Here is a 17,134-nt window from a genome sequence, read left to right as displayed (position 1 = left end):
AGATCTTGTGTGATCCTTATTGGTGCTCCTTGATATTTGAATTGTCTCTTTCTGGCTTCTTGTAAGATTTTTTCTTTAACTTGAAAGCTCTTCAATTTCACTATTATATTTCTGGGTGTTGACTTTTCTGGGTCCAGTGTAGAGGGTGTTCTATGGATCCTTTCAGTGTCTATATTGCCCTCTTGTAGAACTTCAGGGCAATTTTGCTGAATAATTTCTTTAAGTATGGAGTCCAAGTTTCTATTAATTTCTGCCTTTTCTGGAAGACCAATGATTCTCAAGTTGTCTCTTCTAGACCGGTTTCTTGGTCTGTCACTCTCTCATTGAGATATTTCATGTTTCCTTCTATTTTATCAGTCTTTTGACTTTGTTTTATTTGTTCTTGTTGTCTTGAGAGATCATTGGTTTCTAAATGTTTGATTCTAGCCTTTAAGGACTGGTTTTCGGCTTTAATGTTTTGGTTTTCGGCTTTAATGTTTTGGTTTTCGGCTATAATTTTTTGGTTTTTGGCTATAATTTTTTGGTTTTCCTTTTCAATCTGGTCATTTTTGGTCTTCAGTTGACTTGTCTCACTTTCCAATTGCGAAATTCTGCCTTTTAAACTGTTATTTTCTTGCCAGATTTCTTCCATCTTCCTCGGCATTTCATTTTTAAACTCTTCCATAGCTTGTGACCAGCTTTCATTTTTTGGGGGAGGTTTGGATTTTTGTTTTCCCTCCTCTGTTGTCTGGATTTTCTCTGTGTAGAAGTTGTCCAGTGTTCCAGAGTTTCTCTTGATAGTCTTTTTCTTCTGGACTTCCTTATTGCTGGCCATTGTTAGCCCCGCCCCTTTTCAGCTTTGTCTTTGCACTCAGGGTCTGCCTGCGCCTTGCAAGCTCCTGGGGACTCCTGTCTCCTTGTCCTCGGGGTCAGGCCTCCTGGTAGACCCCGTCTGCCCCTCTGCCCGAGGCTCCTTCAGCAGTCTTTGGGGCTGCTTCCACTGCCATGCTGGGTCTGCACGGGGTCCTCACTGGAGGTCCAAGCCTGGGCTGGAGATCGTTATTCAAGCCTAGGGCACTGCCTTTGCCTGCGCAGATGCTCTTAGGGCACTGCCTTCACCCCCCCACCCCCCTGCAAAAGGTAGTGAAAGTCTGTGGGCTGGAGATCTTTATTCACACCTGAGGCGATGCCTTCAGCAATTGGGAAAAGCCTTGTTTTAGGGGCCTTTGTCCTGGCCCCAGGCGGTGCCTTCACCCACGTGGACGCTGGGGGAAAGTCCGTGTGCGCCCCCAGCCACCTGGGGTCCCTCACAAGTACAAGCCCCGGGGCTGCCAGTGATTATCTGGTTGCCCCAGTCCTGTTTTCACACTTGTGTGTTGGCGTTGTGCGAGGTGTACGGTGTGGGGGGTGGGGGAGGGGCTTCTTCCTCTCGCGTTTTAGTGAGAGCTGTTTCACCCCTTTATAGCGTGGAAATGCCCCGAATCTGTGTACCTTCAATGCTGCGCCCTGTTGTGGGGTTCCTTTGTTCCTCTGGACTCGTTTTTATTTCCCCTTGAGGAGTCCGGTATGCTTCGGTCAGGAGAGATCGAGCAGCTGCTCCTTACACTGCCGCCATCTTAACCGGAAGTCCCCAAAAGTTTTTTTTTATCAGTTATGGAATTCTATCTTAAGTAATTTATGTTTTCTACTTTATCCAACTAATGACTTCCATTGTTTTTGACTCTCCCTTAGTCTTTTCCACTCATCTACCTCTCTATTGGTTTTTTAACCAGGACCAGATGGTTTTGATGACAGCTAATTTATAATGTAGTTTGATGTCTGGAAGTGCTGATTTCCCTTCATTCTTACTTTCCTCCCCTTATATTCTAGAGCTTTTGTTTTTCCAAATGAATCGTTATTATTTTATTAATTTCTATAAAGCATCTCTATGATAATTTGACTGGCATATCATTACAAACATAAATTAATTTTGGTAGCTTTGTCATTTTGATTATATTGGCCCTTTGGTTTTAAATATTTTTCAATTTAAAGTACATTCAAGCTTTCTGGACTTTGCAAACAATTCAAAGTCTTTGTCTTGTTCTTTAAGACATAAACTCCTAAAAACTGTAAATGATTTTAATTTAGCCATTGGAAATTCATACAAATCAGTGCGCTTCACAGTGTGATTACTGGGATATTTGGAAAATGAGGAAGAGGATAAGGGAGATAAGGGAGTTGTGGGGAAGGTAGGATAACCAAGATGACCTTACAACAACAGATATACCTGAAAGGACATTTATCCTCATAGAATAGGACATCCTAAATTAGACCTGCTCTTGCCAAAGCAGAATATCCAATCATCAAAAACTCTAGACAATTGTCAATTATCTGCCCTAACTGGAGAGAAATGTAGATAGGGCAAAACACTGACAATCCCAAGTCATTTACATTTGGTTTTGGAGCACAATATGAGATGCACTCACATCCACACATTCTACACTTCACCCTCCACATCCAGGGAACATGACACCCTCTTATTTGGCCTGTCCTGGGGAGGCCAGAATTCAACAAGGTATTAGAGGGAAGGAAGCCCAGGGTCATTAGGGATTATGTACAAAACATATTCTCACACTCTTAAATGGCCTGCTGAACCAGATTAGGACCTCTAATGTCTAGATTCCAGTAATTTGAATACCATCTGATGATTAAAGAATGGTTTTCAAGTATTTCTTTTCACTTACAAGATCTAGACAATTAATTATCTTATCTGAACTTGCCAAAGACTCCAGGCTCTCATAAAACACTAATTAATCCCTCTAAATAATCAACAGCACTTTAAAAGGAACTATACAGACACAGTCCTTGCCCTTTAAAGGAGGGGGCCATCTAGAACTTATAATGACACGAACTGTACCAAGAACATTTTAAAAATAATTTTGAAACTAAACCAATATGAGAATGGAAAATATACTGAGGTTCTTGAAATCTGTTTCTCAATGATCTAAGAGACCAGAGTTTATGATACTCACACTTGGGAAATCTCTCCAAGTTCTGTTATCTCCTTCCAGGTATCTGCATCAAAGCCTTGATAAATTCCATTATTATTCACCACAATGAGAAGGATTGGCAAATTATGCCTGAAACAAAAGAGAGGAAATCAAACTTAGGGGCTTGGGTTCAAAGCATAGCTCTTGTGTGTTGACTATGCCTGCCTGACTGACTCTAGGCAGGACAATTAACCTCCCCAGGCCTCAGTTTCCCCACCTGTAAAGTCAGATTAGATGACTCCGAGGGGCCTTCTAGCCCTTGTGATTTGATCCTAGGAAATAAACTTTCATAATTATACAGCTTCTCTTTAGGAAGGCGTTTTACCTAAGGATGGATACTGCTGTCAGACCATACGTCCAGTCTTATTAGCTGGACCATCTCCAGGAGAGTCATCCTCCACGGCTTCATCATAGTACCTGGAGGGGTGACTTTGGATTCCCCCAAGGCTAGGTTGGGGCTTCATGGGCTAGGGGAGGGGGCTCTATCCTGCGGTAAGAAAAGCTGTGAGCACAGATGAGGGGCCATGCTCCTGCTTCTGGGGAGCAGGCTGGCCAAGATCGGGGAAGCCCCAGGCCAGCCATGGGGGCATGAACCTTTCAGCTACAAGAACCTTCAGAGACAGCCTACAAGTGTGCAGTATGTACTGTGCATGAAGGAAGAGGGGATAAAAGAGAAGCTTCTTTACCCTGAAAGTGCTTTACTCTTTGGTTAAGACAACAACAAAAAAAATAAAAACAAAAACAATGTAATTATGACCAGCCTGCTCCCCACCAAAAAAAACAGATGACGTCTCATTAAGTTATTGTGTGGGTTAGTAGAACATGAGACTTCCACTGTTTGTGCACAAATGTTCTAGAGTCCAGTTTATTTATAGCTAGTAAGTCACTGAGACTTTATAAAACTGCAGTATTTTTTGTCTCACTTTGTGGTAGATTATATTTTCTGGAATCCTGACCTTTCTCAGTTTTCCAATAGATATAGGCATCTTAAAAAGGGACTGGTAGTTACTCTAGGAGGTGCAACCTAACACTTGGGAAAAATTATTTTTTAAAGATGTTTAGTCTTATATTTGTTAAATGTTCATGGCCTCTCTTTGGGGACTTCAAAGTTTTATGTACAAACACTTTAAAAAATCATATACATAAATCCCATATTGAGACTTGTTACTAAGACTCTGAATGGAAGTATGAATAGATAAAATGTAGATTTATAAAATTATCCTACAAAGCCTCAGTCTGGTTATAAATTGTGTTCTATAACCTCATTGAAACTTTCCAAAAATAAAAATGGAAAACAACAGGAAAATGAATACTTGAGAAATAACCATTTGATTAGACCTCTAGTAAATACAGAATTATTATTAGTGGTCTATAAATGCACAAAAACTAAACAACTTCTGTACCCAAGAATGATTTTTTAAAAAATCATGTTTGCGATTATCAAAATAAAGTCCAATTAAAAGTGAATAAACCTGACATTTTGGAAAAAATAAATATTATTTGCATATTGTTTTAAAAGTTTGCAAAGCATATTTACAGGTAATGAAATAATGATGACTACTTAAATTTGAGTCCTATAGGACTTGAAGAAAAGTCTATCTCTGGAGGAAAAGGTATGCTATAACTTTGTGAGCTATCAGCATTTTTTGTACAAAATCAAAGATAAGGTGATCAGGAGCATCTAAGTGACACAGTATAGAGCCACCAGGCCTTGAAGTGAAAGGACTTAGGTTCAAATCTGGCCTCAGATACTTCCTAGCTCTATGACCCTGGGCAAATCACTTAACCCCATTTGCTTAGCCCTTGACTTTCTGTCTTAAAATTGTTACCAAGAAAGTAAGAACTTAAAAAAAAATGTAAGGTAATCCCATTGCTTTGTCACATGGCATTATGTAATAATAAATTGGACAGTCATGTTGAAATCAAGATGATGGACAGTTACCTGTTTAGAATATAGAATGAACCGAGCTTGGCAGGTGCCAAGGGCAGTTAAGGCTCAGGTATAAAAGTGAGGATTTTGAACTGAAAAAGGATCTCAGACTTGAGACTGTGTTGGAAAAGGTGGTTTTGGGTAGGCCTTAGCTGAGCTTGTTCAACCAGCAACCAGCAGCCTATTTCAAACTACTTCATCAATCCCTGATCCTGAATTTACTATCAAGAAGAAATATCATCACCTTAATCAGCAGAGTAACCTTGATTTAGGTTGGGCCTATTTGGCATCTATCAAACCTGATTAACATTTTCCAAAGATCATCAAAAACATCATTAGCCTTAATTAGTTAAGGGACTTCCTGTTCCCTTCTTCCCAGTTATTTTCCTGCTTTCCCTTCCCTAAGTCTGTTAGTAATAAATCTTTTAAAACTTACTTCAGACTTGGCTTCATCAAGAATCCTAGGGCTTTAGTAAATCACATCCTTGTGATAATTAGAGGGAAGAGGAATGTTACATCTTACAGAAGCAGGGTTTAATTCGCAGTCAGTGCATTAGTACAGAGTTTCAGTTAGACAATGATATCTGTATAATTCTAACTGCAGATTCATTGCCTGGCTGGCAGCTCTGGGATACTGTCATATCTGGAGCTTGGGTTTAGCAGATTCATCATATTCAAACATCTACTGAAGTGGGTGATCCTTTGGGATTCACTTTTATATCTTAAGTGTTTCACATAGGATTTACATCCACCCTTTTACCCTACTCCAGATCCTACTACCATCAGTTTCTATAACAATTAGGACTTAGGGACCATAATATCAGGATTTTTATAGATTTTTTTTTAGCATGCGATGAAGCAGCATCACATAACACAGTATGTCTATACACACATTAATTTTTCATATTCAGGAAATACTGAAATGCCCCATTTTTACCTGCAGATAGTTTCTACCTCCATGCCAGAGAATCCAAAAGCACTGTCTCCTTCCACACAGACCACACGTTTTTCAGGATTTCTATCTTTAGCCACTACTGCTGCAGCAATAGCAAAGCCCAAGCCAACTCCCATTGTTCCAAAAGTACCAGCGTCCAGTCTACAGGGAAATAGCACAAATGATTTCCTTCCTCAAAAGAAGAATTAACTCTACAGAACAGTGAGACTATACAGCCTCATAATAGTTTGGATCTTGGCCAATAAACTACTTAGAAACACTGTAAAAATCAGATAAATACATTCCAAATCATTATGGAATAAAGGTTATTGTACAACTTTCAGACAGTCAAGTAAAAAAAAATTCCATATGACTAACAGTTTAGATTTTAAAATTAATTTTCATACGAGGTAGGAAACATTTAAAACAAAAAATTAATCTGATTTTAAAATTAAATTTATATAAATATAACATTTATAGAAAAATAATAAAATTGACAGAAACATATAGACATTAAATCCCTATTTTTAGAAATGTTCACACAAAAATACTTAAGAGCATCAAGATATTTTTTGCTAAACATGTACAATCATCGGAAGCTTTAGTAACTGTAAGTTAATTCATCAAATACATATGCATACATGCACATAAATAATGGCAACTATCTTAAAATAATTTATTTTTTTACCTATGACGAGGAAGGTAGTTTTGAAGCACAGTCCGTCCAATGTCCATAGTATTTGCTCCTTCACTTACTATAATACAGTTTCTTGGTAGCTGTTTTTGGATGTGGTAGAATACTGTGTAATAATTCATAGGCAAGGATTTTTGTGATGCCAATTCCTAAAATTATTGGGAAAATCATTCAAGTAAGTTTATTAGTGGAGTGAGGAGTTATGGGAATTTAAAAGTCAGTAAATAAACGAGAATTAAAAGTTCACATTTTAGGTACACTAATTTTGGAGAGATCTTTAAATTAGAGGAATTATTACATGGATAGCAATGAATATGTTCATAAAAGGCTGTCAGGAAGGTCTTCTGGGAGAACCAACTAACTCCATGTGTGAAATTCACTTCTTTCTCACATCCACTCCTAACCTCAGTTGCTGGATATCTCCTCCCAACATAATGATTGTGTGTTTATGCATTTATTTAGTATATACTTATAAGTATATATTATCTGCCTACAGAATGTAAACTGCATGAGAGCCTTTTATTTCTTCCTCTCTATCCCGCTGGACCCTTAATAAATTCTTGCTGGTTGATGGACTCCTATAATAGATGTAAGTGTATCTGTAAAGAACAGCAGAGTGAGCACAAAACCAGGATACAAAAAGGGAAAGAACTATTTCCTCTCCTTGAACTTGGGTGCTTCCCATGGAAAATCTGACTCATGAAAATGTGATAGAGAAAAAAGCCTGAAGTTAGTTGTTATTAATTAGAAAAGCTGGAACTGATCAAAAGGCATAAGAATGAATGAACTTAAAACTTCAGAGCTTATAATAATTGCTGACATGTGGCACTCTGTTATTGCATTAGATTCTCCCAGCAGTCCTCTGAAGTTTTATTATTTACCCCTTTCTACAGATGAGGAAACTGAGGCTCAAAGGACTGACATCATTTTCCCCAAAGCAGAGTTATAGGTGGGCACAAGTGGGACACAGGATTCTGACCCCAAATTAAGTCAAGAACTCATTACCTTGGATGCATCTTCATTGCTCTTCATTCGTTCTCTCAGTACCTTCCACCATTCAGTATTAGAAGGATATTGCCATGGCCTTTGGTTGTAATGTTCTAAAAGCTAAAAAATCATGGAGGTTTTTCCTCAGTTAAATAATCTTAAATTAAGATACTATCATAAAATACCTTTTTATAGAATAACACACATATAACCTATACTTCAACTTTTTTTAAAGGAAAGTGACCAATTTTTCAAAAAATTAATATATAAAATATGCAATTAATTAAGCAAATATATATAAACATGCAAAAAGATTCCCTTGAGATAGTGAGAACCTCGTAGGATGGGGGGGGGTACTGCTCCCTATTTCTCTACACTTTTAGACTGGCCTATCAGAAAGTAAAGCAATCCTGACTCATCATGTACCCTCTAAGTCCACTCCTTCACACGTAATCCCAGCAGTGGACAAGATCTTGCTAACATCCCCAGGCAAATAAAGGGGCCCCACCAATGGGGAACAGCATTTATTTTATACTTGTTTATCATGTAAACATGATAAAATGCCACTTCTTTGGTTATGAGAGCTATTCTGACAAGAGGACCAACCCTTCTTACACAGAAGTCAAAATAATGCTCTATAATGTTTTTATCCTAGACGACCAAAAAGGGCCATCCACAAAAGGAGAAAAAAATACAAAGTTTTGGCTATTCTCAAATTAGAGATAGTAAATCTGCATCAGTGGATTTTTTCTAAGGAAATATTGAGAGATCTTCCTAATGTTGTTAAATTATGTTTCTTTAAAGTTAAATTACGTTTTTCAGGACACTGAATGAATAAATAATACTCTCTTTTGCACCAGAGGGTAAAATTTTTTTAAAAAAGAGAGAATTCACAGGTTACCATCAGAGAGAAATCCTAGGTAGAACACTAAGAAATATAGTTACCAAACTCCAGAACTCCAAAAGGAAACATTTCTGTACTCTTTTTCATTATTAGTAGTTTTTAGAAATTCCTAATTTACATGTAAATGTGATTACGAAGAGCTCCAATATCATATTTCCAAGTAAGTTACATTGTTTATTTTTTTAAAAACAAAAAATATTAAGCCTCAAGAAAGGTTAAGAACTGAATTTCTAAAAGTGCCCATGTAAGGAAGCTAAAACCTGAGGTCTTACCTGGGCAGTGACAGCATTTATATCACCTAACAGAGCCACGGCAGGCTTAACATTATTCCCCAGCTCTTCTGCACAGATATCAACCTACAAAAAGATGCCAATAGTGAGGAAACAAGGCAAGTTAGTTCTCTGATGAATATAATAATTTGATCAGAAAATTTATGTTCAGGTCCATGTAGTGGATGTTCAATATTCTTGAAGAAGGCTTTAGGAGGCAACAAAGTAGGTGGTCTCTTAGCAAAAGCAAAAAAAAAAAACCAGGCCTGTTACAACTGTACAGCCATGATTGCTGAAGTAGATCACTGTCCCTGAGGAGGACCTAGTTTTCTGTCACTCAGGATCTTGTCAGTCTGGTCATTTCAAACCTGATAGGCAGGAAGATTTTCATCAATTCTATACAATTTCTACCTCACCACAACAGAGTAACAACTCAGTCTCATTTGGCTGAGGGTCAGAACTTCAGATGTTTGAAACAACTGGAATACAGATACTGACTCCAAGAGAAAATTATTTGTGAGAAGAAATTGAACATTTGGGAGGGCAATGAGGAATCTGTGCAAATGTGGTACTTCAGCTAAGCCTGGGAATTCCAAAAGGGGAAGGTGAGGAAGGAGAACATCTAGGCATAAAGGATAGCCCCAAGGCCTAAAGTCACATACGTGGAATAACACGTAGGCCAGTTTGGCTGGAACAAAGGGGTCATGAGGAGAAATCACAGGAAACAAGTCCAGGAAGATTGGTGGGAATCAGGCTATGGCAGGTTTTGAGTCACAGTCCACTGACTTAGCTTCATTTGATATAAAATTCTTTGTGTCAACATGCTTCATTATCTAGTTCAATATGATGATATAAGGATAGGACTTCCAGAAACTGATATCCGGACAAATGACAACTGCTACTAAGTTGGAGTGGTAGGGGAGGTCTTGTGATGATTATGATGAATTATAAAGCAGTTTGAAACTTCTTGGGATAGAGGGAAAACGCTCTACATACCTTAATAGCCCCTAAGTACAATATACTGAATTAATATTCAGAATGATGGCCTTGAGTCATCAAGAAAAGGTTAAGTTTTGTACAGTATATAGTATGGAAATGTCTAACCTATCTGAGAAAGGCAGTCATTGAAAGGAGTTAAAATTGAAAAAAAAATGAACACTAAAACAAGTAAATTTATTTATTTAAAAAATTACTTAAAAGAAACATATTTCCCAGGGATACCACATGAAATTATTACTATAATTATAACATACTGTACTACTTAAAATAACAAACTTTTCATAGGACAACTAGTTGTATTTCCCCTTTCTTTATAATTTAGAACATTTGCAAAATTAGAATTGAAGTAACAGTTTTTGCTCAATCTAGCTTTTGGAAATTGTTCTAATTAGTTAAAAGAAGGAGACCTATGTGAAAGGCATCTACCAACAACCGGCAGAAATTATGAGAAGATAGTGCAAGAAAGATTACACAGAGAATTCTCATTTAAATTTCTCTTCTATACAGACCTGGATTATCTGCACATTAGCTCGGTATCTTGGGGGGAGTCCAAAATGCAAAATCCAGTTTAACCTGGCACCAAGTAATATAATTACATCAGCATGTTGCAAAGCCCTAGATAAAAGAATCAAAAGACACAAGATGTAACAAAAAGACTTCATATTTCCAATATGAAAATACTTAGTTACTCTCATTTGGAAAATCTAAACAAATAATTTGTTACTATAGGTGAGTCTAAAGACTATTTCATCTTTCATTCTAAAACTGTCTAATTAAAATTCATTCACTTGTAAAAGTGTCCTTTCTGACTCTACTATACTCTAAGTGAGGAAACAGTGGAGATAATAGTAGCTCTGTCTTTGAAGGTTATGGTGAGGAGTAAATTCTTCCAGGATTCATTAAGGCCCTAAGAACTTAAACTAGTTGAACTGGAGGATTTACAACCTGGTGCCCCACAAACCTAGATCTGGCTGCAGCCACACAGTTGGGATGATTGTCAGGAACAACACCTTTGCCCATGGGTGTGGGCAAAAATGGCAGCCCACACTGTTCTACCAACTTTCTGATGTTATCTTCAGCCTGAGCGTAAGCAGCGCCTAGAAATAGAAACATATGCTAAGCTCCTTGGGTACTCACTGGGTAAACATCTACTGGAGAACCTGGGGCAATCCGTGGAGAATTACTTGTTTATACATTCCAAGATGCTCTTCTTCTCTCAATTTTTTTTTTAACAACCTGTGACTATTTTCTCTAGGTTAGGAAAGCAGCAACCTCAGAGGGTCCTGATCCCCAAAATAATCAGTAAAGCTTCTCCATTTCTGGCCTGGGATGGTTTGCCATCCCCCTGGCCAATCTGATGCCCACCCTTCCTTCTCAATCCCAGGGGCTCAACACATTCACTCTGGACATAATGCAGATGCCTTATGAATGTAGCCCATAAACCACAGAACTCCAGAGCTCAAACAATCTACCAGTGTTGGCTTCCTACCAGGAGCAGGAATTACAGGCATGTCCCTCTGCACCTGGCTCTCCTACCTCTATCAAGGCTTCAATCTAAAACAAATTGTTCCTATGATTTTGGTTTCATTTTTAACTACTTGAAAAATTATTACTTTATTCTAATTATCTCCAATCATATCTATATTCAGAGTTTTACTGCTTCTGTTTTCACTTTGTCTAAGTGTCTATTATGTTCATTAATTCTTTTAGCCATAATTCTTTCCCACTTGTTTCATAGAGGAAGACAATACTGATAACTCAGACAAAGGAAATAAATCAGTTAGTTTTTTTTATCCAGACCTGAGATTTCTAAGTGAGAATGCAGATGAGTACTTCCTTACCACCCCCCATGGGGACTGAGCCATGTGGGTCCCCAAGAATGTGATGTGACCAGCTCCCAGTCACAAAGGCATCAGAGATTAGAGATAGGACTTAAGCCTCCTCTGAGGCCAGCTCTTGGGTCACTAGGTCACAATGCTGCTCATAGTGATGACACTCAATAGACAATGTCCAAAAATACTTATTTAGATCTAATCTATTACTTTGTTCACAATTCCCCAGAAACCTAATACATGAAGTTCCTTAAAAAAAACTCTTAAATTTGCAGGTGACCCAACTAATAAATATGGTCAACGTTTTAAAAGTCGTATTCCAGCTTCCAAAGTCAAAGTAGCTGCTTGGTAAATAAAGGAGACTGGAAACTTTTGGATGGGCTTTGCTTTCTCTCAAAAGCCTATTAAAGCTCAAATACCCATTTTCTCCATTACCTTTTCCAATGATGAGAAGGGGCTGTTTGGCATTCCTGATGATAGATGCTGCTGCAGATACAGCAGAAGGATCAGCCATGGGAATGGGGGGCGGCTTGCAGCACTCCACATACCTGTGAAAGAGGATCCTCACTCTTATATCAGATAAAACAAAGGGGTCTTCAGCCATCAGGTAATAACTGGCAGGGAATGCTGGTGGGTGCCTTTGCACTGAACTACACAAAGTTAGTGCCATTAAAGGCTAATTTAAGGGGGAAAAGAATTAAAGCTGGTTCTCATAGTTAGAGATATTTGAGAGTGCTAAGATTTTTTTTGTTCATGAAATAAATACAGTGAGGTCAAAATATACAATCTTTACCCAAAAATAAGTTCAACTAGGCTAAAAGGACCTGAGGTTTTATTCTAAGTTTTGTTCCTACCCACTTATTGCTACTTAGCTTAGGAGCCTCCCATTTTACTAAAGAGTCACAGTTGTTTTGTGTGATTCTCCCACAAACAGAAACACTCCTTGGAAAATTGGGGACATAAGGAAGAAAACCAGCTTCTCTTAAGCACCTCCCTGCTACGTGCCAGGCACTGTGCTAAGCACTTTAAAGAGATGATCTTGGTTGATCCTTACAACAATCCCATTTTATGGTAGAAGAAAGGAACTTAAGGGAATAGCTTCCTTTTCTCAGATCACTAGTGTTATTTGGCAAGATTATTTTGACAGTTAAGCCAGCCTAGTGAAAGCAGCAGGGCACCCTAAGGGAGAGACAAGAGACTGAATGTTCAAGGCTAGCCAATGATATTATTACTACACAGGGAAGCCGGACTTAGCTGAATTAGCAAGGAATCCTAAGGGAGGGACAGATGGCAGCTTGTACTTGACAAGTAATCCTGCACCACTCCCCCAGCCACTGCCTACCCTCAGGCCCAAGTAGAGAGAACCAGAGGCACCCCAAACCCCAGAAACTCAGGAATAGCTGTGCCTCCCTCAACCCTAAGCCCTGTTTCCAGCCTGAAGGGAGCAATCACTGTGCAGAAAGGGGTCATCTTCCCCACTACCACCAGTCCCAAGTGTTGGCCAGCTTCTATGGACTGACAGGTAAGCCCCAAAATCCTAGAAGTGGCTCCCGTCACATCAGATCTGCTTCTAGCCAAGGCCCCAGCATCACCGTCCTAGGAAGCAATACCTGTGAGAATTAGGGAACTGCTTCTGCTGAAACCCAAGAGAGAAAGACCTCTTTCCACCAAAGCTTTTGACATCCTCAAACAGACCCTAAAGAAGAGGCAGGACCATCTCCTGGCCACTGGAGGGACCTTCCCACTGGAGGCACCATGGAACCTATCTTCCTGCTATCTCCTCTATGAGGAGGGGAGCTCCCTGAAAGCAGGGGCTGCCCTACTGGTCTAGTCAGATCCCCAGCACTTCACAAAGGGTACTATACACAGTAAGCACTTACAAAATGCTTTCCCCCCTCATTCCTTCATTCACAAAGGATAGCAGGAATAGACTAAATGGGCCCTAGTCACGGCACCTTGCCTACAGGGCGAACACCACCAGGAAATGAAAGGGAGACAGAAGTGAACACAGTGTGTTTGTGGGGTTTGGTTGCTGAAAGTTGAAGCCAAAGGCGGCAGCCAGGTGTTGAAATAGGCCCAAGTTGTCCTGCAAGCCTGACCCCAGAGCAGGCTTTGTTTCTCTCAGTAAACTCTATTTAGGTCTTCTATAATTCAGGAGCCATTGTTCCACCTGGGTGGGAGTGCACACTGGAGGGTTTCTCCAGCATTGTTACAGCTCAGTCAGCATCACTGTACACACACACACACCCATGCACCTACATACCCAGGAGGGAGGCTCTCCTCAGAGCTAGGTAGGTCTTTAGACAAAAGCTTATCCAAGATCTGCTTGGGATGGTGCTTTCCTAGAATGACCTCTAAGGCAGCTGCTACTTTTTTTTATCCTTATCTTCTGTCTTAGAATCACTACTGTGTATTGGTTCCAAGGCAGAAGAGTGGAAAGGGCTAGGCAATGGGGGTTAAGTGACTTGCCCAGGGTCACACAGCTAGGATTGTCTGAGGACAAATTTGAACCCAGGACCTCCCATCCACTGAGACACCCAGTTGCCCCCTCTAAGGCTTCTTAATCTTAGGTTGATAAAATGTTCTTTTGATATGACTGGCTTTTTTCTGTATTTCTCTGCATTTTATCTTCTGTATTTAAAAACATTATTCTGCAAAGGGGTTCATGGCCTAACCACCCCTCCTACTCTAAGCCAAGATCAAGTGCCCAATGTAATGCAAAGATGCACCAAAAGCTTTTGCCCTTGCAAAAGTTAACTGAAAACTTCTGGCAGTTAGAAGCCTTAGAATGGAACCTGAGGCTTGAAGAGAGTGGAAGGTCCAATTGAAGCTCTGCTTTGCTTTTGGCCTGTGCTTTTGTCTCTGGACAATTTGAACCTAGCTAATTTCTCTGGACCTCTCCCTGACCTTCTCCATATTATTTCCCTGTTACCTTGCCTGTATTTTCCTTGTGGGCTCTGGGAGGAAGTGTGGCTTTTGGGTTTTAGTGATTAGACTTTGTGGGTTTACTTTCCCTATAGGCAAGTAGGACACCCTTGAATCAAACTATCCCTTATTTATTGATTTAATATACACTCTACTTTAAACAGCCAGATCTTTCCTGGCTGGGAGAGCAGGCTCTCTCTCAGTCCAACCCACTCCTGTGATCCTCCCCCATCTTGAGTTTCTCCTTAGTGGCTGTCAGAAACCCCAAACCCTTTTCTCCTTCTGACCAACCCTGAATATTAATAGATCCCCTTGTTACCTATTCAAACTCTCTGGTGACTCCTGTGGAAGATTAGGCAGGGGTTGAAGAGGGAAGGAATTATTTCTTTTATTTCCTGAGGGAACTGGAGGCATCCATCTTGGGAGGAAGTCCTTACCTGAGACTTCCTCCTGCACCCATCAGTTTCACTGACAGGGAGTAGCCCTTCGACTCCTCCCTCCAGGGACTTGAGAAACTGACAAGAAAAGCCCTCAAGGCAGATTTAAACCATTTCTGACTGGCCCAACTCCTTGTGTCTATAGAGATACCTTTCCTGTTGGAAGGGTTCAGCCTATTTCCCCCCAGTATCCTCTGTCTCTAGCCTTGAGTGTCTAGCCTGTTTTCAGCTGCCTCTCCTGAATACCTCACCCTTATCATCCAATACACTACCTCATTCATTCCTTCCCTAAACTCAGCCATCCCTTTCATTCCTCTTCCATATCACCTCATTCATCTTCTACACCCCCCTTATTAGCAAGGATTAAGAGAGCACCCTAACTTTAGTGACAACTTTATTGACCACATTAATTGGTGAGCAAAGTTAATGAACAACCTAAAGTCTTCTGATATATCCAAAATGAAGTTTGCTAGGATAACATTCATCCTATCTAGCATATCTATTATGTCATGGTCTTTTATGCAAGGTGTTATGGATTTTTGGTTCATTGGACAATTGGTCCCCAATTTCGTGCAACAAGTTTTAGACCTCTATGATTACTATAAATGGTGTGCTCTAACCCTTGCTGAATGTATCTGTTTTATCCCAACTACCATAGCCATAACCCTATCTATTTGGCAATTCCTAGTGGTCTCGAAAAATGTATGCTCTCACCTGTGGCAACATTTCAATGCAATTACAACTAAGAAAGATGCTGATTCTCAGGAACTAGTAGCTAACATCAAACTACTGTTCCAAGTACTGAAACAATTAAGGGAAGGAAAGGAATTGGACAAGCACATTTAAAAACATTATTCTGCAAAGGGGTTCATGGCCCAACCACCCCTCCTACTCTAAGCCAAGATCAAGTTCCCAAGTAGTACTCTGGGGGAGAATGCTAGTATTTCACGTGGTAAAACAACCCCACCAGGGCTCTCAACTAGTATATATAATCAATGGTTAGTCTAAGAAAAAGAATTCGCTTAGGGTTTGGTTATCTCCTTTCTAGTGATAATCAATTAATTAATTATAGCTTACTTTTGTTCTCTAAATGTTAAAGTATTGTTTAGTTTTACTGGAAAAAAAGAATCAAGGTGCCCTTGCTATTATGTTTGAAAAATCCTTTTAACTAAAAGTTGAATTCAAACCATTTCTATGATCCCAGGATCACAGAGCAGGAAAAGACAACATGTGATTCATTTTACAAATGAAGACACTGAAAGCAGTCAAGTGATTCTACCACGGTCAAGTTAGTGAGAGCCAGATCTTCAATTTGACCCTCTCTTAGGTCCAAGAAGACACTCTCCTTGATGCAATCCCGCACCGGTCATGGGTTTTACTTAAGCCTTTTACACATTCAAAATCATTAAAGTTATGGCCCTTCCATCGTCTTCCCTCATAAAATGTGAAATGCTTACATGGAAATATAAATAATCAAATGAAATTCAACCCTAGGCCAGACTTAATTTAATTAAAAAAAGAAACAAGCTTAAAGGATTAAAGAAATTCTTTTTTTTTAAGTTGTTATTTATTTCTGGCAAGGCTAACCCAATATTTGGAAATACTTTAATCAAATTAGAAAACTTTCACCCTAACAATTACTCACTTTATAGAGCTGGCATTCACCTGTAAGTTCACAAAGTCTCCAGGTATGTCAACATAGCAGGCCCCTGGTCGACCATAAATACTGGTTCTCACAGCCTAGATTTATTACAAAATATTAGGAGCACATATTAGTATTTTAAACATCTTAATCTCCATCTTATTTCATCTGACTCTCATTTAAAGTTGTGAAATGAATTTTTCTTTAACTTTCCCAGCTATTGTATACTATATTAGTAATACAGGTTACGTGCCCAAAATGACAGGTCTTAGAAAGGTAACAAAACACACTGTTTCGAAAATGAAAAAGACTAATTGTGGGTCACACTTGGGCTTTAGAGAAGCCAGATTTGGAGAGAAAATATAGCCTGATTTCGGATTAAAACCTGGAGTAAAATTAGGCAAAGAAGCTAGGAGGTGCAGTGGTGAGAACGCCTTGGAATCAGGAGAGCCTAGTCTGAACCCAACCTCAAAGCTACTAGCTCAACCTGAAAAAGTGCCTTCATGTCTCTCTGCCTCAGTTTTCTCATCTGTAAAATGGAGATGATAATAATAGTACCTGCCTCCCAGGGTT

At 39.3% G+C, this 17,134-nt stretch overlaps 1 protein-coding gene across 1 annotated transcript in view; it reads right to left on the bottom strand.

The window, feature by feature from the left end:
• The window catches only part of HACL1 (2-hydroxyacyl-CoA lyase 1), a 49,119-nt gene that overhangs the window by 19,001 nt on the left and 12,984 nt on the right, over window positions 1-17,134 (bottom strand). Inside the window, exons 7-15 of the mRNA XM_044679726.1 lie at window positions 16,565-16,659; window positions 11,993-12,105; window positions 10,687-10,822; window positions 10,235-10,340; window positions 8,730-8,813; window positions 7,572-7,673; window positions 6,561-6,715; window positions 5,876-6,034; window positions 2,991-3,098 (exon numbers count right to left, since the gene is read on the bottom strand). Coding sequence (XP_044535661.1) covers window positions 2,991-3,098; window positions 5,876-6,034; window positions 6,561-6,715; window positions 7,572-7,673; window positions 8,730-8,813; window positions 10,235-10,340; window positions 10,687-10,822; window positions 11,993-12,105; window positions 16,565-16,659 — 1,058 coding nt within the window. The remainder of the gene's footprint in view (window positions 1-2,990; window positions 3,099-5,875; window positions 6,035-6,560; window positions 6,716-7,571; window positions 7,674-8,729; window positions 8,814-10,234; window positions 10,341-10,686; window positions 10,823-11,992; window positions 12,106-16,564; window positions 16,660-17,134) is intronic.

The sequence above is a fragment of the Gracilinanus agilis genome, chromosome 5 (assembly GCF_016433145.1).
Source record: "Gracilinanus agilis isolate LMUSP501 chromosome 5, AgileGrace, whole genome shotgun sequence".
Lineage (NCBI taxonomy): Eukaryota > Metazoa > Chordata > Mammalia > Didelphimorphia > Didelphidae > Gracilinanus > Gracilinanus agilis.
The sequence above is the reverse complement of the archived record's forward strand: the minus strand, read 5'-3'. Positions and strand labels throughout refer to the sequence as shown.